Below are 26,475 nucleotides of genomic sequence, written 5' to 3' on the forward strand. Positions count from 1 at the left end.
CCTTTTGCTTCATCAGTTGTTCTAGTGAAGAAGAAGGATGGGTCCCTACGGATGTGCATTGACTACAGGGCCCTTAACAAGAAGACCATGAAGAACCGCTACCCTATCCCATGCATAGATGAGTTGATGGACGAGCTGAGGGGGGCGAAATTCTTCACCAAGATTGATCTACGCTCAGGGTACCACCAAATCAGGATGAGGGACCAGGATGTCCCTAAGACCGCTTTCAGGTGCCACTATGGGCACTTCGAGTTCCTGGTTATGCCTTTTGGCCTAACCAACGCACCAGCCACTTTCCAGTCCTACATGAACCACGTGTTTCATGGGTAGCTGTGAAAGTTTGTGTTGGTGTTCTTTGATGACATCTTGATCTACAGTCGGACATGGGAGGAGCACTTGCAGCACTTAGAGACAGTGTTGCGCATTCTAGAGGAGCAGCAGTTCTATGCGAAACTATCGAAGTGCGAGTTCGGCTTGACAGAGATGCTCTACCTAGGGCACATCATTGGGGAGGACGGAGTGAGAGTCCATGAGGAGAAGATCAGGGCCATCCGAGATTGGCCAGAGCCCCGGAATGTGACAGAGTTGAGGGGATTTGTGGGCATTTGCACTTACTACAGGAAGTTTGTAAAGGGCTTCTCTCAGTTGGCAGCTCCCCTCACCGATCTGACGAAGAAGGGGCTTTTGAGTGGACAGCTACAGCGTAGGAGGCTTTTGATCGCCTCAAACAGGTCATGAGCAGTTGTCTTGTATTGGCACTTCCAGATTTCACCCAGCCCTTTGTGTTGGAGTGTGATGCATCCGGAGAGGGTATAGGCGCAGTTTTGATGCAGGGAGGGCACCCCATACCCTTTGAGAGTCAGAAGTTATTGCCCCATGAGAGGTTGTACTCTATTTATGACAAGGAGATGCTAGCCATCATGCATGCGCTAGCCAAGTTCAGACAATACTTGGTGGGGAATCGGTTCAAGGTCAAGACCGACCACAAAAGCGTTAAGTTTCTCTTGGAACAAAAGCAGATGCAGGAGAGGCAACAGAAGTGGGTGAGCAAGCTCCAAGTGTACGAATTTGACATCGAGTATGTCAAAGGGAAGCACAACGTGGTGGCAGATGCGTTGTCCAGGAGACCGGCTGCCCTTTCACTGATGAGCATTGCCCCAAATTGGAGGGTGCAGTTACTGGTGGAGTACTCCAAGGACTGATTTGCATGTGAGGTCCTTGATGGGGCAGTGACAGATGACCGGTACAGGGTGATGAATGAGGTGATTTACTACAGAGACCAGATTTACTTGGTGCCTAACTCCCAACTGAGGGAGAATATTTTACAGGCTGCCCATGACTCACCACTAGCCGGGCACCAAGGGTTCACAAAGACGTATAGGACCATCAGGGAGCGTTTTGCATGGAGGGGCCTAAAGGATGACGTTTTGAGGCATGTTAGGGAGTGTGACACATGCCAGAGGAACAAGGGTGAGCAGTCACACCCTGTCGGGTTGCTACAGCCTCTTCCTATCCCTGAGGGGAAATGGGAGAGTGTATCAATGGACTTCATTACCGGGTTGCCCACAGTACAGGGCAAAGACTGCATTTACGTGGTGGTTGATTGGCTGACGAAGTTTGCACATTTCTTTGCCATCTCAGCCCGGTACTCGACCTCCCATGTAACCGAATTATTTTTTAAGGAGGTGTTTCAGCTACATGGTCTTCTGAAGACCATTGTCAGTGACCGGGACAGCAGGTTCATGGGGGATTTTGGCAGGAGCTATTCCAACTAGTGGGCACTGAGCTCACTCTGAGCACTAGTTATCACCCTCAAACAGACAAGCAGACGGAGATAGTTAACAAATGGCTGGAGGGTTACTTGCGTAACTATGTGACGGGCCATTAGCGAGCATGGATACGGTGGTTACATTTGGGAGAGTACTACTACAACACCACATACCACATGTCCATAGGTATGTCCCCATTCCGAGCTCTATATGGTTACGATGCATTATCTTTTGCTGACGTGATGTTTGGAGACAGCAAGGCCCCTAGGGCCAAGGATTGGATACAGGAGAGCCAAGACATTTTACGGGCTCTCAAGGACAACATGCAGACAGCCCAGAACCAGCAAAAACTTTATGCAAATAGGGGCAGAGTTGAGAGACAGTTTGAGGTAGGGGACTTGGTCTTCTTGAGGCTTCAGTCGTATAGGCAATCATCGCTCAAGCAAAAGGGGGTCGAGAAGCTCAAGCCTCGTTTTTATGGGCCATACAGAGTTGGGGAGGTGGCATATGAGCTGGAGCTACCCTCGGGTAGTCGAGTGCACAACATTTTTCATGTGTCTTGCCTGAAAAAGGCACTAGGACAACAGGTGACAGCAGCTACAGAGCTACCCCTACAGATGATGAGGGGCACTTAGTTCTGGAGCTGGAGGCTATTCTGGACACTCGGGAGAGGTGTTTGAGGAACAGGGTCATTAAAGAGTTCCTGATCAGATGGAGGAGCCTACTAGATGAGGATGCCACTTGGGAAGGGGAGCAAATACTTCAGCATCCTTCATTACAGTTGCTTGAGGACAAGCAACGTTTTGGTAGGGAGGACTGTGATATTCCCACTTAGCATTATTGCTAAGTAAAATATCAATTTTGGTAAATTTTGTCTTCATTCATGTTTGCACTTAGGAAATGTGGGTTTAGAGACCCCACATCGATTTTTTATTAAAAGCAAGCCCCAAACATTAGAGGAGGAGAATATTGAGCCCCTAGTGGAGCATGGGGCACACACATGGAGAATTGCGGCCCACATAGAGAAATACACATGCCTTGGAGGGAAATTTGGTGGGAGGAAATCGAGGTGGGCCCAAATGAGTACATTAGAGGCATTTTGACAAAAAGGAAGGGAAGGCACTCTTTTGGTTATTCACTCATCTATTCAGAAATCTTGTCTTTGACATAGCACGCTTGAGCTAAAGCCAAGTCTACAAGTGTTGTTTAGTGCACGAGAGAGGAGATCTCAACCCTTGCTCCGATGGACTTCGAGAGCTAGCCCAAGGAGGGAGTTCCATCCTTTTTCGATTGTTCCAGCAGGAGGAGTGTGAGTTCGTGGGGAGGAGACACTAGCAGTGGCGCAGAGACTGTGCATTGCTTGGAGGAGGCACACTTGGAAGTTAAGGAGTGAAGGGAGTTTGACGCTGAGATTTGAGGACTCTGGGAGAGCCTTTGCTTGGAGTTTGCAACTATTTTTGGGGCCATTTGCAGCAGGATTGATAGGTGGGTCGAATTTCCCAACAGTAGAGCCATAGAAGGAAAAGAGGGCCGAAATTCCAAAATCAACCATAGCCCAATTCCTTCGTGGTTGATTTTGGGCATTTGGTGGAGAGGCCGAGGTTAATTTCCTGGAATTTTCTGAGTGTTGGAGGAGACCCTCGTAGTAGATATTCTCACCCAGCAACGTATCTCTGGGCAGTTCAGCGCAGAGCCAGGCGATAGAGCAACAACGTACCTAAGGGGGACTTCTTATTGTTCATTTGGGCTTAGCTAGCTTGCCTTGAGCAAGATCAGTTGCACTCTTTCCAACACCTAATTGTACCCTCTTCATATTATAATAAAATGGCTCAACAACGCATTTTTTGGTGCATATTCGTGGTATGATTCATGTGTTTAAATTTTCTGGCTTTCTATCTATGTATGCTTTGTTATTTACTATAAAAATTCCCTAGGAATATTACAATCATTTTGCTTGGATCCTAAATATTTATATGGTGGATTAAATCTTCGCTAAGGCTATAGTGTGCATTGGTTTCTGAAGCACTTTTAGCCATTTATCCAAGAAAAAAACCATAAATAAGTTATTTCTCAAAAAATTTAAATGTCAAAACCCTTGTATATTTGTAGATTTTGTAAATAATTTTGTAAATATAATTTGTAAATTATTTTTGCTAACTTGGGTTTTGGGAATTTAAGATATTTTGTATATATTTTTGGGTTTGGGTGTTTTATTTTCATTTTTGCATGTTGAATCAAGAGATCAAGCTGAAGTGGAGCTAGATCTAGGCCCTTGAGGGTAAGATCTAATCTCTAGAAAATTTTGTAGGGCTACCCACTGAGGATTTTGCAGCAAAATTCAGTTTTAGAGGAGAAAAAAATTTATGAAGCAAGGGTTTCAATTTTTAGGCCTTTCGGGCCCGGATCCAGCCTCCTCTAGCCAAGCGTCTCCCTTCCTTGGCCTGCGTCAGCCTTCCTTAGCCTGTGCGTCATCTTTTATGCGCTTTTAGGGCAAGTTGTAGCCTTTAGAGGCCAGAGTCTCCCCTTTTAGGCCCAACATTGGGGTCTTAAAGCCTTAAAAGGCCTAGTCATGGCCCCAAGGCCACATGGTTGCCTTCCCTTGACCCTAATGACTGCCCTTGAGAGCTTGTCGTGGGATTTCAAGCCTCTAACCCTAGTTGTTTTGCCCCATAAACCACAGCGTCCAGCCTTTTGAGGCTCTTCTCCTCCAGTGTTACCTCATTTTGGACTCTTCCTTCCTCTTTGGCCCCTAATCTGTCATCCTAGCCTCCTCTTACCTCAACACTAGTCCTTTTAGGCCTAGCGTTGCCCTTCCTTGGCCTATTTTTCCCTAATTTGCCCTAGTTCCATCTCTGAAATTTCTAGGATTGATTCCTTGGTGGTTTTGCAAGAGAAATTTGCTCAAAAACTTGTGTTTTCAGGTGCAAGATCATTGGAGAAATTTTGGGCTACTTGGGCAAGTTGATCTTCAAGGCCTTGGGCCTAGGGTTTGATCTCTAAACCCTCATTTTGCCTCTGTTTTATTACAACAGTGATAACAGTGATATAATAGCCCTAAAATCACTTTTGAATTTGTCAAAATCACTTAAAATCGTAAAATCTAAATTTGCAAGGATCTAAAAATAACCAAGGATGCAAGGATCTACATATAACCAACATCCTTGAATCACACCTAACTCTTAGGAATTGCATATCATATAGGATAGTCTATCACATTAAACAGCGGGTGTCCATCCAGTTACTTGGTTTCAATTTATAATAAGCAAGAATTGTGATTCCATAAGGCACCGGTTGTTGAAAAGAGTAACTAAGTTTGGTCTTCATAATGACATGTGTAATTATGATTTTATATAATTGATGTAAAAAAGAAAAATAAAATTATCTTTGTAATGCTTGTCTCCTGGATTTCATGAGCAAGGAATTTTACTTTTAGTAAAAGCTCCCATTGTGAGCTATTAGGTTTGGTCATCAAGTCATAAAGTTCATAGAGTCAATATCAAAGTATGAAGACCCATTTTGGGCATGTAATCCATTGTAAAAGAAAGTTTCTTAGCCCTCCAAGAAATTGTAACAAGCTCTTCTACATGTCGGCCCAAGGATGCTTCTATAAAGGACATGTCGGCCTAGATCTCAGTCAAGTCAGCTTATTTCATGGGAAAACCACTATATATAGGTAGCTCGGCCTTCATTTGTAACACAGATTTTCGATCAAGCTCTGAAGCAAGGAAGAAGTGCAAGAATCTCACAAGAGGAGCCTCCATCCAAGCGAAGAAGAAGGGACTAGAAATAGAGTTAATTTTGGATCCGTTTTAGGACTATCATTTGTCACACGTGCGAAGAGGAGAGACATTATCTGCGACAGAAGAAGTCAAGAGTATCACTGTCATCTTAAGGAACTGAATTAAGAAAGAGGACAAGTCAAGAAGGAAGTCGAGTTAAAGTAAAAGAAGTCTTCATTCAAAGCGACGGGAACACGGGTACAATCTCGATGATGACACTTCCCATGTGTTGCATCTAGGGCTACTAAAATTGGCCGAGAATTGCAGGAGGCCGAAATCTGAAGGGCAACTGAGCAGGAGAGCAAAGTTAGTAGTTTGACCATCGTTGACTCAAAGGAGAAGAGGTTAAGCTAAGAAGCCTTGTGACTTGGTCTTGGAGAGGTAAATAGGTCAAGGGTCTTGGTCTTGGTATTCGTCAATTGAAGTCTCTATAAAAAGAAGAATTTGTTTGGGTTTTCCTCTCAAGTGGGAGAGGTTTTGGCCCTAGCTAATCGCCTATATTTTGTGTCTCTTATCTCTTTATTGTTTGTGCATTGGTAGTTGTTTGATGAAGAATAACACAATAATAATCTAACGGTAACCAAAGAGAAGATCCTAATGTAAAGAAGTAAAAAGCATTCACAAGCAGTTATCATTATAGAGAAATCTCCTAATCTTGATGCCCTAGATTTCTTAACGTTGGTCTCATCTTAAAATCTAATCTAACCATTAATCTTGCGAAATTTTACCGAGTAGCTAGGCCACTCATTCATGTCTTCCAAACAAGTTGGTTCCCAACATGTTTTCTTTCACCTCATTCCATAGGGACTACCCCCCCTAGCTTAGTGTTGGGAGACAGCTAGAAAGGAGTGGGCAGGGATTAGAGTGACAGTCCCTGCCCTAAGCGCAATGTCTGTACAATCCAAGAAACAACATTTTTTGGCTTCGTTGCCAGGGACTAATTTATTGGACCTTGGTGTTTATGACAATTTCACAATCCCTCAATTTTTCCATCTTTCTTCATTCCTTGTCATGTCAGTGTCATAACATTTTTTTACTCTTCCTTTCATCATTCGTCATCTTCTCATTACCTTATCTCTCATTCTCTCACTAATCTTCTCATCCTGTTCATTCACACCATTAGCACATGGACATTTAGGTTGGTTTCCTATTTGGGTGGCAACTCCACTTTTTCATCCATTCACAAGAACGTACTCTAGAAGGATCCTGGTAGCTTGGTTAACCTCGCTCCCAATCCTGAAAAGGTTCTAAGAGCTCGGTTAAACAAATTACATTCTAGAGATCGTTTAAATTTTCTCGGACAGGAAACCCTCCTTGATCTCCATTTGTTTTTCATCAACCATCCTATAAATCAAGACATCATAGGTGACATCTACGAGCCTTGCAGCTTCACCAACATTTAGGGATATCCACATGATTTGCCGAATGAATCCTCTATGAGCAAGTTGTCGCTTTTTCAAGGAAACAATGTTATTAATGCTTAAGGTCACATAAAGAAGTTCAACAGTTTCATCCACAGATACGCTCATGCTACTGATTATAATCACGAAGATGTTCGAATGAAGTTATTTGTGTTTTCTCTAGAAGATGATGCTCTCGATTGGTTCCAAGATAAAGCTGACAATGCTTTCGACTCTTTGAGATCCCTTCTTGATGGATTCAAAGACAAGTATGGAGATAAGAGGGAAGGGAAATATTTGGTTAAGGAATTCAACACTATCAAGAAAAAGGAAAATGAAACAGTTGAAGAATTTAACCAAAGATTTAATAAGTTATTAAAGGATATGACTCAAGATTACAAGCCTCCTGACAAGACAATTCTGGAACAATATCTTGAGGCCTATCCTGCAGAGACGCAATATGAGATAAGACGTGCTCATCCCAACACTTTAACTACAGCCCAAAGCACGGTTGATGAATTAGAAAAAGATAAGAAGGCCTCAGGAAAGTCAGAGATCCCTGGTTTTGAAAGAGTCCAAATCAAATCTAGAGGAAAAGAAGTTAAAGAAGAGGAATCTGAGACTGTTAAAGAATTGACCCGATTTATGAAAGAAATGAAGGTTGAACATGAGAGACAGATGAGCTAGATTCAAAATCAACTAATACAAATGTAAAGGTCTCGAATGCAGATTATGCCATCTAGAAATAACAATAACAACAGGGGTAACAACAAAAATCCATGGCCGAGAAGAAATCCACCAAATGATCAAAGGCTTCCTACACCACTTAAGTCTGCCAATTTTTAGTTTTTGTAGCATCAGATGTGTTCTAGCCACGAGATTTGGTGGAGAGGGCTAGAATACATGTATTCTCCAATAACTATAAATTGTTTTTGGAAATTCCACCTAGAGACGACTTAATTAGATTTATTAGTCAGTTTTAAATATTTCCTAAGTCTAAACTTAGGAAATATGATAATTAATCAGAATTAATTAAGATGGTGTGAATGTTCTAAAAACTCACACAGATCAACAGGGAAATAATTTGGGCCATCGATTATGTTTTAATCTTGGTCATTGGTGCTCCAACAGAAGATTATAAGAAGAAGTCGACGGGGCTTGGAGAAGACACACAAAATCAGTTGATCATTCGATTTTGCTGGGAAATCGATCTCCAGAGTAGCAGCATTCAATTGTTGGAAGTAATTCAGTGAGATCGAAGCAGTGAGATAGGGGCAGAGATAGTGAGGCCGGAGGAAGATTTTCCAGTTCCAGCGAGTATATTGCAGAGAGGCAGCGATTGCCACAAAGAGACAGTGCAGAGCCCTCTTGGGGAGATTTCTGTCTTGCTAGGGAGAAGGAGAAATTTTGAGCCATACGCTTGGCAGAGGGTCCGAAGGCAAAGAGTATCAGTTTCCTAGACAACAACTAATGAGATAGTGAGAGGAGACGCAATTCCGAGATTGTGGGACGCAGTGACTGCGCAGAGGGAGCAAGGAGCAACTCAATTCGAGCTGAGGTCAGTGTTGGATCGCCTATGGAGTGAGAAATTTTTCTCACTAGTTATTATTGCCAGTTATTTCTCTGTTTGGATTGCTAGTTTAAGCATCCATAGATTGTACTCAGTTTTCACTACTGCATAATATTAAAACCCTCAGTTGTTGCACCATTTTCCCAAGTTGGGTTTTTCTGGGGACTTAGTCCAAAAATAACAGTGTATTTTGTGTGTGTGCATCTATTTCTTCCAGCGTTTTTTATTCCACAGTATTTTATTTGTGAAGGTTGCAGTGTATTTAATTCGATATTTGTCGTAGTACATAGTGAGTAAATTATTTAATTGAATTAACAATTAGAATAATTAACATCAGTTGTTGCAATAGGATTCGGGGTTAGCTGAATTTTCACATGGTATCAGAGCGCATATTGTAAGCCAGAGAGCTCAATAGTAGAAGGGAAGAGGAATTTCATAGCTCTGCGTGAGCAGTAGTTCGAAACCCTCAAAGGAGGCACAGTTTCATGGCCAAGATGGCCAATTTCTTGAGGAAAAATCGATTTCTCTAAGAAAGCGACAGAGAAATCAAATTTCTCCAGTTCGAGGATTACCAAAGGCAAAGGGAGCAGCCAGTATTTTCCTTGCAAAGCAGATCACTAGCTAGACGCAGTATTTTGCAGTAGTTGCTAGTGCAAAATAGCATCTGGAGGAAGAAAGAGCACACTCTTAGGGAAATTTTGCTCAGGGGACTTCTAGCTTTAGAAGTTCAATTTTCTCTTGCAGATCAGTGGTTGTTGTGAGTAGATTTACTCACTCCAGCATGGAGTGCGTAGAGCCTAGCAGCAGCTGAGAAGAAGAGAAGAGGAGGATTTCGACTTATTTTGCTGAGATGGCCACTGCTGGACTACACGATCAAGATAGGTTGGATGATGCTTCCAACTATGTAATCTAGAAGGCAAGGATGTCCTTCCTTTTGATGAATATGGCCTCAAGCCATATATTGATGCAGTGGTAGCTATTCCCCAGGATGTAGATCAGCTGAAGGAATATCAAAAGGAGATGGTGCGGGCGTAGAGATTGATCCTAGATGGTGTCCAAGATCATGCTGTATCACACATAGCGGCCAAGGGAACGACCAAGGAGACGTGGGATACACTTTCGACGCTATACCAAGGCACTTTCGAGCAGTGGAACATGTACTTGGAGGAAAAGCTTAGATGCACCAGGATGCAGAAGGGGGAAGGAATAGACCCCTTCCTCACCAGGATTCGGGAGATCCGGGATCAGTTGTCAGTTGTTGGGGCAGCACCTCAACCCACAAAGCTAGTACGATTGGCACTCAACAGTTTCTCAAAGGAGTGGCAAGTTTTTGTCCAAAGTATCTTGAGACTTGGGCAAAGAAACCTTGCCAGATTGGGACAGGATTTGGGCTGATTTGCAACAGGAGGAGTTGAGACGAGCTCTTTTGAAGAGCTCCATCAATGGCAATAGCAGCAGGTCGAAGCAGGTCAAGGAGGAGGAGAATGCGGCCCTCACATCGAAGGAACTAGTCAAGGACAAGGGGAGCAGCAAAAGAAGAAGAAGGACCTGTCAAAGGTCAAGTGCTTCAGATGTGGTGAGCTTGGTCACTACAACACCCAGTGTCCTCTCAGGAAGAAGGACAGGGAGGAGAAGCAGGACCAAGTGGTAGCTCATGCCGAGATTGATAAGTTGTCCTCCACGCTAGAGGAAGACCTGCCATGTTTGCTGACATACCCCCAAGAGTAAAGTGGGGTGACTTGGTATTGTAGCCTTAGAGTGCTACAGATGGGCAGGATTCTTAAGGAGGTCCACCTCTTGAATCAAAACCTTGCTACGGGAGCCCACAAGTATTTCAGTAGTAGGATGGATTAGTGGCAGTAGATATAGTCAGATGCCAGAGAGACAGATGCAGAGTCTAGTTGCATGTTAGATGTTGGGGAGCGTTGTTAGAGTTGGCAACAATGCAAAGTCAGTTGCAGCATAGATGCCTCAGTGACAACGCAAATACTAGCAGCACTCAAAGACTTGAGTGACAGGTGTATCATACTAATCACAATTGCTTCAGTATTTTGGATGCTTTTCAGAGAGGGAGTTGCAGTGCAGATGCGGTGTTGGCAACAGTTCAGTCAGCAACAGCAAAGATGCAACACATATCAAAGTTGTGCAATGGTTGTGTTGGCTTGATGGGGCCTGACCCAGGTTCAGCGTTATTTGCGCCAACCAACAAAACCCTAACTATTGGCCCTTTTGGCGACAACCTACATAACGCAGGCTGCAGTCTCACCTAAAGCAATATTGGGGGATGCTAGAACTAGATTTCTGCATCCAGAGGCCTGTGTGATGTGTTCCTGCAGTCCTTATGGCTTAGATCTGCCTTCGCGCACCTCTAATCCTTCCGAATAGAAAACTACTGTAAATATATCTAAATGACTTCCAGATCTTCGCGAAGGTCCTTAATTATACTTGTCATGCATAAAGATTATAGATCTACCACTTTCGCGCAGTAAACAAGTATTAATTCATGTAAATCATAACACAGAGCGAAGATACATAAACTTTGCAGAAGTAAATAATAAGACACAGATGCATCCAAATCAGCTCAAAACAGTATTTATTAAGTATAATCGTTTAATTACAGACTTCTTTTCCCTGCGCACTCAGCTGCAAGGGCCCGCGCACTCAGCCTGCGGACTTACCAAGGTCTCCACGCACTCAGCTGCAGGAGCCTTCCCCTTTCGCCTAAGTACAGGAAACAGACCTTTCCTACCTTAGCACCTTGCCCTTACAATGATTCTTCACTATTAGATACTTTTTAAGACTCACTATGACTCATCTATATATAGCATTTGCTTTACAATACCATGGTCCGCAGACCATGGGCAGGTCTCAAAACCACTCTATCACCTACCCACCCAAGGGACTAAAGTCCCTTTGACTCGTACTAGCTTCGCGCTCCGCTTCCACATTTCGCAGAGACTTTACATTCGTTACAAAAAGATATTACAAAATTGACCCAAAACTTGACCAAAATGACCCCAGGGACCCTATCCCAACAGGTTGGTGGGCAGCAGCAGCCAGACATCACTAGCGTGACAGGGCATGATGCAAAGAAAGGGTGTTGTTTCATTGGGTTGCAGCACTAGAACACATTCCTCGCTAAGAGGGAGTGTTAGATTTTGTAGCATCGGATGTGTTCTAGCCACGAGATTTGGTGGAGAGGCTAGAATAAATGTATTCTCCAATACCCATAAATCGTTTTTGAAAATTCCACCTAGAGATGACTTAATTAGATTTATTAGACAATTTTTAATATTTCCTAAGTCTAAACTTAGGAAATATGATTAATTAATCAAAACTAATTAAGTCATGGTGTGAACGTTCTAGAAACTCACACGAATAGACAGGGAAATTATATGGGCCATCGATTATGTTTTAATCTTAGTCGTTGGTGCTCCAACAAAAGATTATAAGAAGAAATCGAAGGGGCTTGGAGAAGACACAAAATCAATTGAGCATTCAATTTTGCTAGGAAATTGATATCCAGAGTCGCAGCATTCAGTTGCCAGAGGTGATTCAGTGAGATCAAAGTAGTGAGAGAGGGGCAAAGATAGTGAGGTCGGAGGAAGCTTTTCCAGTTCCAGTGAATACATTGCAGAGAGGCAGCGCAGAGCCTTCTTGGGGAGATTTCTGTTTTGCTGGGGCAAAGGAGAAATTATGAGTTGGGCAGAAAGTCTGAAGGCAAAGAGTATCAATTTCCCAGACAACAACTAACCAGACACTGAGAGGAGACGCAGTTCCGAGCTTGTGGGACGCAGTAATTGCATAGGCTAACGCAGTGACCGCACAGAGAAAGCAAGGAGAAGCTCAATTCGAGCTAAGGTCAGTGTTGGATCGCCTGTGGAGTGAGAAATTTTTCTCACTAGTTATTACTGCCAGTTATTTCTCTGTTTGGATTGCTAGTTTAAGCATCCATAGATTGTACTCAGTTTTCACTACTGCATAATATTAAAACCCTCAGTTGTTGCACCGGTTTTCCCAAGATGGGTTTTCCAGGGACTTAGTCCAAAAATAACGATGTATTTTGTGCGTGTGCATCTATTTCTTCCAGCGTTTTTTATTCCGCAGTAATTTATTTGTGAAGGTTGCAATGTATTTAATTCGATATTTGTTGTAGCACACAAGAAGTAAATTGTTTAATTGAATTAACAATTAGAAGAATTAACATCAATTGTTGCAATAGGATTCAGGGTTAGCCAAATTTTCAGACCAATATGATTGATGAGCCTATTCCTTTCTGCAGACCTTGTGAGAGTTTTCATGAAGAAAGTTCATGTGCCTTTGCCAGAAGGATCTTGAAGGAAAGTAGAAATCAACAAGATCATAACGGAAGTCAAGATAACTCCAAGGAAAGTCGATGTGTCGAAATGATCTCTTCAGCTTTTGCCATCAACACTTTCAATGAAGTAAAAGACCCCATTACTCAGCCATATGGTGAAAAGTCATCTCAGGAGAAGATCTTAGAGCTTGCATAAAGTAAAGGTTATACCAGGAGAGGTAAGAATCAAAGTTAGAATAGACAAGTCCCATTCGAAAGGTATAAGTCAAGGTTAAAGGTAGATTGGACAGCATGGATCAATAATATCAAGATGTCAATTTCGGTCTTAGAGTTGCTAAAGATTTCGTCACAAAGGGCCTCATTCTTTAAAGCCTTAGGCATTGCTCAACAAGAAAGATTTGATACTCAGCCTAAAGATGAGGAAATCATACTAAAAGACTTGAACTGCTATATGACTAATGAAGACCATCAGCGTTTCTTCTTGACATTGGATATAAATGATCATTTGCTTCATAATTGAATGCTTGATTCCGATGCATCTACAAATGTTATGACTAAGAAAGTTATGGAACAATTAAACTTAAGAATCTCTAGACATTATCATAACATTTTTTAAATGGATTCTAGAAAAGTTGAAGTCCTTGGTGTAGTTAAAGATCTACAGGTCTCATTGGTTTATTACGCATACAAGATCATCACCATGGACATAACAATGATTGATGCGCTAGACGTGTGGGGAATGCTTCTTTCTAGGAAGTTTGCAGCTGATCTGGGTGGTTATATTCAGATGGATCTATCTTATGCTACTATTCCAGTAGAAGCAGGTGGCATGGTCAGATTATATAGAGAAGTGGAGAGAAGGTATCATGTAAAAGTTTCGAAGAGATTAGAAAATGGTGAACAGGTTCTGCCACAAGAGCATCCACCACATTTCGAGTCAGAGTTTGTTCAGCCAATCTATCATTTCTTTTCATTCCATCGCCCATCCCCTCCTCCGAGCAGAGAGAGAAGCAAGCTTTAGTTTGACATGCAGCACAGTAATGAGCAGTTACACCGACCAAAGAGGGTCAAATTTTAGCAAGGAACATCTTAAAAGCAGCCCATTGATCTACTAGTCAACGGACAGATGCCCTAGATTGTACCTTATCAATGACATTTGATGCCATAGGGCATCGTTTTGTAGAGTATCTCTAACCCTACTCCCTTTTATTTCATGTCATTAGATAGTTTTATTTCACACATTTTTATTTTGATTTTTATATTCCAGTTTGTTATAATAGATTTTTCTATGCCAGCGATATTTTCTATATATGCATGATGATTTTGATTTTGAGTGGATATCTACTTGATGGACTTTGGTTTTCTTGGATGCAGGATTCTGGGATTCTCACGTTATTTCATGGAAGCAAACTGTCCTCGTATGGAGCCAAATGTTGCACAGTTTTTGGCAAAATTCTAAGGAAGCGGAAGTACCAAATTTTTTCGATAGAATTGGATCATCTACGAGCAGTCCATATGTCATTGTAAACCCATTCTGCAAGTTATGTAACGTAAATGATGCTAATAAGATCATGAATGTATGTAAGAGTCTTATTTTGGTGACAGTTTTATCCTAGGAGGATTTTCGTCTCACTGATTCATTCATGTTTCTAAACACAGATTATCAGCAGAGTTTTTCCCTCCAAACTCACCCCAAAGCTAGGGTGAAATTCTTCGTCAAAATCTTAGGTGAGTCCTAATGTTCTAATCGAGTCTTATGTAAAAGTGATTTGGGAATAATATAAGCTAATTGGCTAAATTATTTTATTACAAATCACTTGGTCTACTAGCTCATATTGTGTCGCAGATGGGGTATGTGTTTTGAGGGTCTAAGCCAAATGTGTATTCCCCCTTTGAGGGTTGTAAATGTAAACATCTTATGTATATGAGGGTGGAAAAAATAGTTAATCCCCTCATGTGTAAATTAATTAAATTATCTGGCAAAATTAAATTAAAATCACAAGCCAGAAATTTAATTAATTAGAGTCAAATTAAATGTCTTAGGAAAATTAAATTTTCCAAGTGAAAAATTCGTGGATCTTAAAAGAATTAATTTTTGGAGGTCCTCCACCAAGGGAATATTGGATATTTCAAGAACAATTGGACTCTTGGGCTCAATTTTTTTAGGGAATTAGCTCAAAATAATTAATTTTGAGCGAATTAAAATGGAATCAAATGATAAATTCGAAAATTCTTCAAAAATAAAAATTCAATGCCTAATATTAAAAGATGATCAAGTATTTTTCGACGGCCAAGATTATTTTGGCAAGGATAAAGGAAACTAGCCATTATTTTTTACTTGAAGGATTTATCTATAAACTAGAGAGTTATTTGAGTCTCTAGCCATCTAATTTTTTGCTAAGAAATTGTTGTTAAAGCATTTGTGTAAACTATTGTCCCATTGGGAACTATTTTTTCTATCATAATAAAGACTTTAGGGTGAAACTCGAGGTGTACTTGTTCGTTGATTTGTGGTATGTACAGACCACTGGCTTCCTATGTTGTGCTTATATATCATTATTTTCAAATAAATACATAGTGTTTGCAGGTACTTCAGTCCTTGGTCTCCAAGTTCACAAACTTTGGGCAAGGATCATTTTGCTTTGATCCTAAATATTTATATGGTGATTAAATTTTTGCTAAGGCTATAGCGTGCATGGGTTTCTGTAGCACTTTTAACCATTTATCAAAGAAAAAAGCCATAAAAAAATATTTCTCAAAAATTTTAAATTTCAAAACCCTTATATATTTGTACATTTTGTAAATATAATTTGTAAATTATTTTTTCTAATTTGGGTTTTGGGGTTTTAAAATATTTTGTATATATTTGGGGTTTAGGTGTTTTTATTTTCATTTTTGCAAGATGAATCAACAGATCAAGCTGAACTAGAGCTAGATCTAGGCCCTTGAGGGTAAGATCTAGTCTCTAGAAAATTTTCCAGGGCTACCCACTGAAGATTTTGCAACAAAATTCAGATCTAGAGGAGAAAAAAATTTATGCGCCAAGGGTTTCAATTTTTAGGCCTCCCGAGCCCAGATCCAGCCTCCTCTAGCCCAATGTCTCCCTTCCTTAGCCTACATCATCCTTCCTTAGCCTCTGTGTCATCTTTTTTGCCCTTTTAAGGCAGGCCGTAGTTTTTAGAGGCCAGCATCTCCCCTTCTAGGCCCAGCACTGGGGCCTTAAAGCCTTAGAAGGCATGTCGTGAGCCCTAGGCCACACAGTTGCCTTCCCTTAACCCTAACAGATGCTCTTGAGGGCTTGTCGTGGGATTTCAAGCCTCAAACCCTAGTCATTTTGCCCTAGAAACCCTAGTTTCTAGCCTTTTGAGGCTCTTCTCCTCCAGTGTTGCCTCTTTTTGGCCTTTTCCTTCCTCTTTGGCCCCTGATCTATCTTCCTAGCCTCCTCTTACCTCAACGCTAGTCCTTTTAGGCCTAGCATTGCCCTTCCTTGGCCTACTTTGCCCTAATTTGCCCTAGTTCCATCTCTGAAATTTTCAAGACTGATTCCTTGGTGGTTTTGCAGGAGAAATTTGCTCAAAAACTTGTGTTTTCAAGTGCAAGATCATTGGAGAAATTTTGGGCTACTTGGGCAAGTTGATCTTCAAGGCCTTGGGCCTAGGGTTTGATCTCTAAACCCTCATTTTGCTTTTGTTTTATTACAGCAGTGATATAATAGCCCTAAAATCACTTTTCAATTTGTCAAAATCACTTCAAATCGCAAAATCTAAATTTTCAGGAATTTTGGACACTTGGGCATCTTAGATCTAGCCTCGATCTAAAAATCTGCTTGTTGGAATTTACTACGTAAATTACTGAATCAAGACTTTTCAATTTGTCAAAATCACTTAAAATCGCAAAATCTAAATTTTCAGGAATTTTGGACACTTGGGCATCTTAGATCTAGCCTCGATCTAAAAATCTGCTTGTTGGAATTTACTACGTAAATTACTAAATCAAGATTGCAACTTTCTGTATCGCACATCTAAAGAAGGCTCAAAATTTTACTTTTTCAATTTCTGTAAATTTTTGCTATTGTTGGGCATATTGGGTAGTGGTTTTAGCATCATTAGCTTGTTGATCTGTTGGTTTATTTACTGTTGTAATCAGTGTTGCGAACAACGCGATCAGGATTAAATCAGCGAGGGTCCAAAATCGGAAAAAATCAATAAAAATCGGCAAAAATTTGTCAAATACAAAAATATTCATTTTTTTCAATTTTTTTAATATCTAAAGCATCCAAAACTTAAAATAAATGCATTGACACATAAATATGATAAATAACTAATATATACGATGTGTACTATCATTTCTAATGCTACATCACACATAACGAATCATGTCCTGAATACTAAGTCCTAAGTCCCAACTCAGCCTCAAAATATCAACAAAAAATATAATAATGTATCTCATATCATGAGTCATAATGTCACATACATCGAAATGAACCAAATAACTAATACTATTGATTTCCTCCGCCCCTCTTGCGAGAAAATGTGATAGCTTTCCCTCTAGATGTAGATGGCGGTGGAGCTGGCAGTGGACTCTGCTGTGCTTTAGAAGTTGAAGAACTAGGAGCTATAGGAGGTAGACCACGTCCTCTACTAGTGATAGTGATAGCTTGGGTAGGTGGTGTCACCTCCTCCTCTACCCCCTCCACTACCTCCTGCTCTAACCAATCAGGGGCCGACTCCATGATAGGCCTCTCAGCCTCAACCCTCCATGCAGCAGTGGTGTCAATCCCATCCAATGAGATGGCCTCCACATCAGGTGTCCTCTCAAGTTGCCTCACCCACAATCGAAGATTGTAGTAGATGTAGACCATGTCATTAAGTCGTTGGGACTCCAACTTGTACAAGGGTCATAAATTAATAAATTATAAATAATAAAATAATAATTATAAAAAATATTATTTAATGAATTCAAAAAATTAATTGGAAATTTGGAATATTTTAACTTGTTGCGCTTCTTGGTGTGTATTTTTTCAAATACACTCCAGTTGTGCTCGCATCCTGAGGAGCTACATGTTTGGCTGAGCACTCGAATGGAAAGCCTTCGGAGATTAGGTACTCTACCACCATAGCTTCTCCACCATGCATCTACAGCAAATAAGATAAACATTAGAAAAAAATGAAATTTGAAAGTTAAGCAAAGTATGACCTTGAAGAGACAATGAAATTTGAAACGAACTAAATCTTACCTGACATTTTAGTCTTTCAATCCACAATATCCATGTCAAAGCTAAATGTGCCACCTGCCATCTTGTATATCTCCATTTCTTTGGATATTTTTGCACGTTCTGCTGGAGATGGCACATTCCTCTGAACACAAGTGAAGAGTCCATCCATGACCTCAACATCAAATAAGAAACCATAGTAGTAAGCAAATTCGGGGTTCAAGTAAATCCCTATAGCATGAATGGGACGATGGAGTGTATTGTTCCATCGCTCATCAATCACTTCCCATAGGAGTTGTTGTTTCTCAAACCCCTCATCCCCCTTATCATCATAGTAGGTCCGAATGGATTCTTTGGCCCTATCCATGGCCTCATACAAGTAGCCCATTGTGGGATTGTCTCCATCAACCAATCAAAAAACCTTTACCAAAGGTTTAGTAATGCTACACACCTCCTGCACTCCCACCCAGAAGCTTTCCTAGTATGAAACTAACTTGCATATGGCCTCTCCCTCTAGTTTGCGCTAAATGCTAAAGCACGCCACTCCTATGAAAGAAACATTCTCTTCACATCCCACATAGAATTCAAGAGGGATTGAAGAGATATGAAACTGGTGGCAAATCGTGTAATGGCAAGACGCACCAACTCCTTGTTGTTGGTGAATGTTCTCATCAAATGAAGCACAAATGCATGAGTATATATAAATTTTGTAATGTTTTTTGATGACTCAACGATATCCTTGACAAAATGAATTTTTTTCTATGTCCTCCAACATCAAATCAATGCAGTGTGCAGCACAAGGTGTCCAAAATACGGTAGGATGTCTCTCCATAAGCATCTTGCTAGCAACAACATAATTTGCAGCATTGTACGTTATGACTTGGGCAACATGCTGTGGACCCACCCCCTGAATGAACACATCCAACAAATCACATAATAATCGTGCATCTTTGATATGTGCAGATGCATCAACAGATTTCATAAACATTGTCCCCTTGGGACAATTAACCAAGAAGTTAATATGTTAAAATTGGCAACTAGGGCCAAACTCCACATGGTTCATCTTATTTCTGACAATTGATATTTTTCTTGGATTCCTCTCTCCGAGAGGTGTAGGATTGATCTAAAAATCATTCGATTCTGACATGTACAAATGAAGTTACGAATTTATTTTGATTATGGTCAAATTGTCAAGGTCGGCCAGCAAACTTATGTAGGCTCAGAAGCCCAACAGTCACGTCTATTCATCCTCAATGTTGCATATAAATAGAAGGTGACTTAGCCTCATTTGAACACACTCATCTTCACACTTTTCTCTCTCTCTCCTCATTGATTGGGTACGGATTTCTGGGCATCTCTCTCTCCACACGTCTGAAATTTCAGGAGAACGAATTTATGGACAGTTTGACCAAGCATTTACCAGCATGCATTGACCTCCTTTGACTGCATTTTTGTGAGGGCTATCTCTGTGTGGGCAGGCCACATTTATGGGCACAAAAATCGAGGCTAAACGTGGACTATTGATCAGCGTTGACTGCAGCTAGGTCTGCCCGCAAGTGGGTTGTTTGACCAAACTTTGACTGGGTTGAATTTAACTGTTTTGAGGGTTGTTTTATCTTGTTGTTTGGAGGCTGAAGTTGACCGATTTGCTGGGGATCAAATCTACCCTATTGACCAGCATTGACTTTTTTGGTTAAGGTCTTTTGTTGCTATTATAAATTATCAGATTTGTAAATTGTACTATCTCTCTTTGCTGAACTATTGAAGACTAAAAGAAGATTTGATCAAGGGTTTCCCCACATTGGGGTTTGTCCATGGTTGGTGCCACATCTTGTGTCCTCTTGTCTTGGCTTGTCTTCTACTGTTTAGGTTTATGTTCTATCTACATTTTACTATCATGTTTATGTGATTGTTAATCTGAACATTGATACTGGGCTAATAAAAAAATTGAAGTAAAATTGTTCTAAAGCATAGAACATACCATTGTTGTCTAAAATTAACATGGTATCAGAGCTGAGGTGAAGACAAAGCCCAAGCAAGAGTGAAAGAGCAATCACCAAAGACAGTTGGACAAGGACAAAAGGTTCAATGGGTTCCTCATCCTACTTCCCGGTTGAAGACAAGCTCCATGATAAATCTAACTATCATGGATGGAAAATGTCTCTTTATTTGACCTTGGAAGAAAAAGAAGTGATGGACTATGTGAAAGGTAAAATCCCTAAACCTCCTTCAAATGCACCGACTACTGCAAAGACCAAGTACAATAGGGCTAAAGTCAAAACAAAGAAGATTATTAGGGATTCCATTGAAAATCATCTGGTAGCCTACATCTCCAAATTGAATACCTCCAAGGAGATCTATGATAGGTTGGTCGGCATGTTCAAGGTTAGTAATGCTAATCAAAATCTATTTCTCAAGAATAAGTTGAAGGATATTAATAAGGGCAATGACAAGGATATTCAATCCTATTTCTTGAGGACTACTGAGATCAAGAATGATCTACTCTCGATTGGAGAAGTCATTCCTGACAGGGAACTTACTCTCACCACCCTTGGAGGAATCCCACCTGAGTGGTATGTATTTAGAACCACCGTCCTCAACAATGATCAAATTCCAGGGTTTGAAGAATTGATGTCGAGATGCATTCAAGAAGAAACAAGAATGGTGGAGCAAGAAATGCCTTCTAATAGAAGCAACCCCACTGCATTCTCCACCCATGCCAAAAGGATAAATAATGCACAGTCTAAAGGTCATTTCCATGGAAAGTCTGGATCTAAGGGAGGAAGGAAGGGCAGGTACTTTGTTTGCAATAAGTTTGGCCACTATGCAAGGGAGTGTCCAAATAGAAGGGACACATCGCATGATGATGATCACAATCATTCCAGGGGCAACTTCAACAACAACAATCAAAGGAATGGCAGGTCCAATGGCAAAGGAAAAAGGAATGCGGGACATCAAGGAAATGGTCGACCCTCCAAGAAATCAAGGAACTCCAAGTATGAAGAATCAAATGTTGTTAACAATAAGAAAAAAGAGTATTATCTTATATCGGCCCTCTCCACTGCCTCTCCTCCGGACACTTTGGGAAATTCGCTGATTGATAGTGGTGCCTTAAGGCACTTCACCAGATACAAGGAAGCCCTCTCTAATCTGATAGAAAAGGAGACAAACTTGGAGATCATACTTAGAGACGATGCCACCTATCCTATGAAGGGAGTAGGGAATGTTACCCTTCAATTGAATCAAGGTAACACTATTCATTTGCAAGAAGTACTATATGTACCTGATCTCAAGAAGAACATGATGTCCATTTCAGCCATGGGGGACAAAGGATTCAAGGTGGCATTCATCGATGGAAAGGTACGTGTTTGGAAAAGAAATTTTGAAGAAGCTTTTAGTATTGGGTTCAGCGTTAACACTTTGTATCAAGTTGGAGGAAGCCCATTGGGAGCCATGTCTTGCGACACATCTCTATAATCTGAACTATGGCACCGGGGGTTTGCCCATTTTCATTATAAGGCCCTACCCGATGTGAGACAGATGGTGACAGGTATGCCCGAGTTCAAAGTAGAGCATGAAGGTGTATGTCCGGGATGTGCCGCAAGAAAACTTTCAAGGGGACCATTCCCCTCAAGTAATAGCAAGACCACAGATATATTGCAATTGATCCACTCTGACATTTCTGGTATGATGCCCGTAAACTCTTTGCGAGGATACTTATATTATCTCATCTTTACGGATGATTATTCTCGCAAGACCTGGATCTAGTTCTTGAAGAAGAAGGATGAAGTGTTCACCTGGTTTCGACACTTCAAAGCCTTGATCAAAAACCAATCCGAGAAGAAAATCAAGATATTGAGGACTGATAATGGGACCGAGTACAAATCCAATGAATTCCAAGATTATTGCAGGGAAGTTGGCATTAAGAGGGAGACTACAACGCGATACACTCCTAAGCAGAATGGTATGGATGAAAGGAAGAATTGCTCTATTGTAGAAGCAGTTCGTGCCATGCTTCATGATCAAGGCCTTCCGAAGTTCCTATGGGCTGAAGCTGCAAATACCGCCGTGTATGTTCAAAACTGATGCCCTCATCAAGCATTGGACTCCAAGACTCCTGAAGAAATGTTCACTGGTAAGAAACCGATGTCTCTCATTTTAGAATTTTTGGAAGTCCCGTAAATGGAATTATGAATTTATTCCTTCTATGGACAAATTGTCAAGGTCGTCCAGCAATCTAATGTAGGCTCAAAAGCCCAAAAGTCATGTCTCTTCACCCTCAATGTTGCATACTAAGTTGCAGGAAACGTGGGCAGGGGAGGAGTTTCCGTACGGAAACGGAAACGAAACTCAAAAACGCGTACGATACGGCCCAGAAACGCGTTTCCAGCCTTACTGGCATGTTTTTCGAGGCAAAAACATGGCCAGTACGGCCAAAAACACGTTTATGGGCCATACGACACCGTTTCCACATGCAATTTGACTTTTTTTTTAGTTTTTTTTTTATTAATTTGTCTTCTAATTTTTAATTAGGTTATTAAAATGAAGTTCATGGTAATGTTAAATTCTTAAAGTAAAAGTGATATTCTCCTTTATTTTTCATTTTCATCCTTTTACTTAAATTTTTAACATTACCATGAAATGACTCAGGATGTTTGAGAGTGGTTTCACCCTCATTGGATTTCAGATGGAGAAAGTAGAATTTTACATCTCACTCAAAATCCAACAGACTTATCTGTTTTTCAAGATTTCAGGAGTGGGGGGATTGCAGTGTTTCCATTGGATTTTATCATGTACTAGCGCATGGAACTTGTATTTAATCAAGAGAACCAAGCCCTCTACGCAGGGGAGACTCCCAATAATCAAGAGCATGTAGGGTACTAGGGTATGAAACTTGTATTTAATCAAGAGCACTAAGGTCGTACGACTATGTAGGAGGAGACTCCCAATCAAGCACGAGACAAGAAATTAGAAATTTCTTGTGGCTGATTTTGGATATTTCTATCTTCATTATGTGATCACTCATGAGTAAATGTGATGTAAATTTAGAGACTTATAGTTTATGCATTGACAATTGACAATTTTATCATAATGTAATAAATTAGAATGTATCATATATGCTTTATGATTGCACATATTTCTTAAATGTCCTAATATATATATATTATATATATATATTCGTGGTTCCCCGTTTCCAAAATTTGGGGGGGTCATGTTTCGTACCCGTGCCCGTTTCGGAAACTCGTACCTGTTTCCCCGTTTCGTGCAACTTAGGTTGCATATAAATAAAAAGAGCATCTACCTCATTTGGACATTCATCATCTCACACATATCTCTCTCTCCTCATCTGATTGGGTCATACGAATTGCAGGGCAACCTTCTTCTGCTCCACACGTGCGAAAGTTTGACTAGGGTTTTATGATTTCTGTGTTGACCAAGTTGCAGCAGGGTTGACCAATGTTGACTGGGCAGTGTTTGACTTCGTTTGACTACGATTTTTGTGGGAATATTTCTATTTGGGGAGGCCACATTCTTTGGCACAAAAACTGATATTTTTTGTGTTGTTTGACCAGCGTTGACCGCAGGTTTGACTGTGTTGACCAAGTTTGACCGATTTCTTCAGGGCTGTTCTAGGCTGATTTGGACTATTGTTGGAGGCCAAATTGATTGTGTTTGACCGAGCTTATATGGAGGAGTAATTCTGTTGATTTGACTCGCGTTGACTTTCTGGTTAGGGCATCCTGTTGACTGCAGTTTGTCTGGACATATTTGACTGTGTTGGGACAAGTGAATTTTGTATTTTGTACTCTCTCTCTCTACTGAACTTTTGAAGAATAATAAGAAAACTTGATCAAAGGGTTTCCCCACATTAGGGTTTTTCCCTGGCATCTGCCAAATATTGTGTCCTCTTGTCTTGGCTTGTCTTTTGCTTTTTATTTATGTTCTACCTGCATTTACTATCATGTTAATGTGATTGCTAATCTAAAATTGATATTGGGCTAATAAGAAAAATTGAAGTAAATTGTTCTTAAGCATAGAACATACCATTGTTATCTAAAATTAACAACTTTACTTGTTGTGGCAAGCCCAAGTGCACTTGTTCCAACTTATTGTACCCCCATTTCATCAAATTGATAAAATGGCTCAGCATTTCTTTGTCTGAACCTTCGGTGTATTGATATTTTTGTTTGTGCTTCAATTTTTTATTACACGTTTGAGATTTTATGGTTGTTATCACTTAATATTTCCATTAGGAATATTACATTCTTGTGCACTTTCACAGTCGTTTTAAAGGTTATCCAGTATTTCCATTGTGTGCGCATGTGTGCTTACATGTTGGGTATATGTTAACGAACTAATTCATGGCTTATGGATTGCATGTCTACTTTGAATCTTTGTTTTCTTATTCCACACTATGCTGGTAACTTATTGTGAACTAATTTGCAATTAACTTCTGGCACTTTCTTATTCATGTATGTCTAAGATGGTTTTAGCTCACTAACCCTTCTTGAGGCATGCTTCTTCTTATTGTTTTGTTGTTACACTCTTATATTATATTCTGCAAGTTATCAATTGTGGACTAATCTCGTCCCCATTTTCCAACACTTCAGTTTTTCTCTCACTCTAACGTCTTTGCATTTGACAGCCAAGAGAAAACATACATGGTGGCAGTCGAGCCCACATACCGGATGGGGTGCCTATCCCAGACGATGTGAAGTCTAATTAGGACCTTACAACGGGGAGCTACCCTTACTGTTGGCAAGACATTTTTCCCCGTCAAAACTCATACCAATATGATCCATAAACTGCGGTGGGTATTCCACTAGAAAATTCGCCACAATAAATTTGTTAAAATAAATTGAAATCTATACTATAAAGGTTAAATTCCTTTAGATTCCAAATTTATTTATTATTGCTTTACTGCTTATGCATGTAATAGATAAAATGCGAGAAATAGAGAACAAGAAAATACAATCACACACCAACCACAGTGAACACGAAGATATGCTCTAGAAACCCTTATGGGAGAAAACCAACTAGAATGTGAGGTTGCTCTACTCTCTTTTGTTTAAAATGGAAATAATGCAAGTACAAAGGAGAGGGCACTCTCTATGGAGTTACTTGAGATGTGGCCTCATAGGTTGCTACAGAACACTAAACCCCTATGTTATGCTCTCTCACTCCCACTCCCGATTGCTCTGCTCTACTATGGAATAAGATACACTAAAAAATGAATAGAACCCCTTTTCCTCTTAGTGGCTCGATTATTGCGTCGAGAGGCACTCTACAGCCCAGTATGGGGGAGATGTGTAGGCGTTAGGCGTAATGTAAGAAAGATTGTATGTCAACATTTTTTAAATACTTTATAAATATCTTATTTTAATTAATTTATAACATTTTTCAAAATAAAATATAAAAGAAAAAAGGTATGGGGCAAATGTAGTGATGTCAAACAATGATTTCATAACCATATTAAAATTTAATCAATAAGCACATAAAAATTTAACACTTACAATAAACTTACAATATAACAAGATTCTTAACCACGTATATTCACCCCATTTTACCATGGATATTATTAACTTGTAAATAGTCTTTGTTACAATACCATGGGCCAATACCATGGCTTGTCAATACCACATGCCCAAAAATCATAACTCATTTCAAAATCTAAATATTTTTTAATAACATTTTTTAAATTAAATCTAAAAGCAAACAGGTATGGGGGAGATGTTGTAATGTCTCGTACATATTTTGACTCGGTCAAAATAAAATAAAATTAAAATTAAAATTAAAAAATAAAATAAAATAATAATAAACAGGTTATTCCTCACTTATCTAAAAAAAATTCCCCACCTGTATGGATTCATTATTTAAAAATAATTATAATTATCAATAAAACATTTTGACTCAGTCAAATTACCAAAAAGCTAAAAAAAAAAAACATAAAATTAATAATTATATTTATAAATATAATTAATAACAAAATCAATCTAGATCCAAATAATTATAATTATCAATAAAACATTTTGACTCAGTCAAATTACCAAAAAACTAAAAAAAAAAAAACATAAAATTAATAATTATATTTATAAATATAATTAATAACAAAATCAATCTAGATCCAAATAATTATAATTATCAATAAAACATTTTGACTCAGTCAAATTACCAAAAAACATAAAATTAATAATTATATTTATAAATATAATTAATAACAAAATCAATCTAGATCCATCTTAACTCTAGATGTACTAAGCGTCGAGAGGGATCAAATCCCTTGAAATGCAAACCTCTTTTAGAGTGAAAAGAGATTTGATCCCACTCGATGGTTGATAGATCTGGAGTCAAGAATCAAGATAGAACTAGACTAGTAAAATAGCCCAATAGATGACTAGGGGTCAAGTTTGACTCCTTCAACTCTCA

The 26,475-nt window shown here is 39.9% G+C and overlaps 2 protein-coding genes across 2 annotated transcripts in view; one reads left to right on the top strand and one right to left on the bottom strand.

Moving 5' to 3' along the window:
* Positions 1–26,475, bottom strand: part of LOC149217669 (thiamine biosynthetic bifunctional enzyme TH1, chloroplastic-like) — a 229,155-nt gene that overhangs the window by 196,137 nt on the left and 6,543 nt on the right. The window lies entirely within an intron of this gene.
* LOC149217670 (uncharacterized) lies at positions 1,958–2,404 on the top strand. Its single transcript, XM_089390321.1, has one exon. The coding sequence runs from the start codon at positions 1,958–1,960 to the stop codon at positions 2,402–2,404; it is 447 nt and encodes a 148-aa protein (XP_089246447.1).

This window comes from Pinus tabuliformis, chromosome 1_1 (assembly GCF_031772625.1).
Source record: "Pinus tabuliformis cultivar Carrire ecotype Pingquan chromosome 1_1, CPIR1, whole genome shotgun sequence".
NCBI classification, from domain to species: domain Eukaryota; kingdom Viridiplantae; phylum Streptophyta; class Pinopsida; order Pinales; family Pinaceae; genus Pinus; species Pinus tabuliformis.

Bases quoted from the DNA above. Each gene is read 5' to 3' on its own strand.
- LOC149217670 (XM_089390321.1), top strand. From the start codon at position 1,958: ATGTCCCCATTCCGAGCTCTATATGGTTACGATGCATTATCTTTTGCT.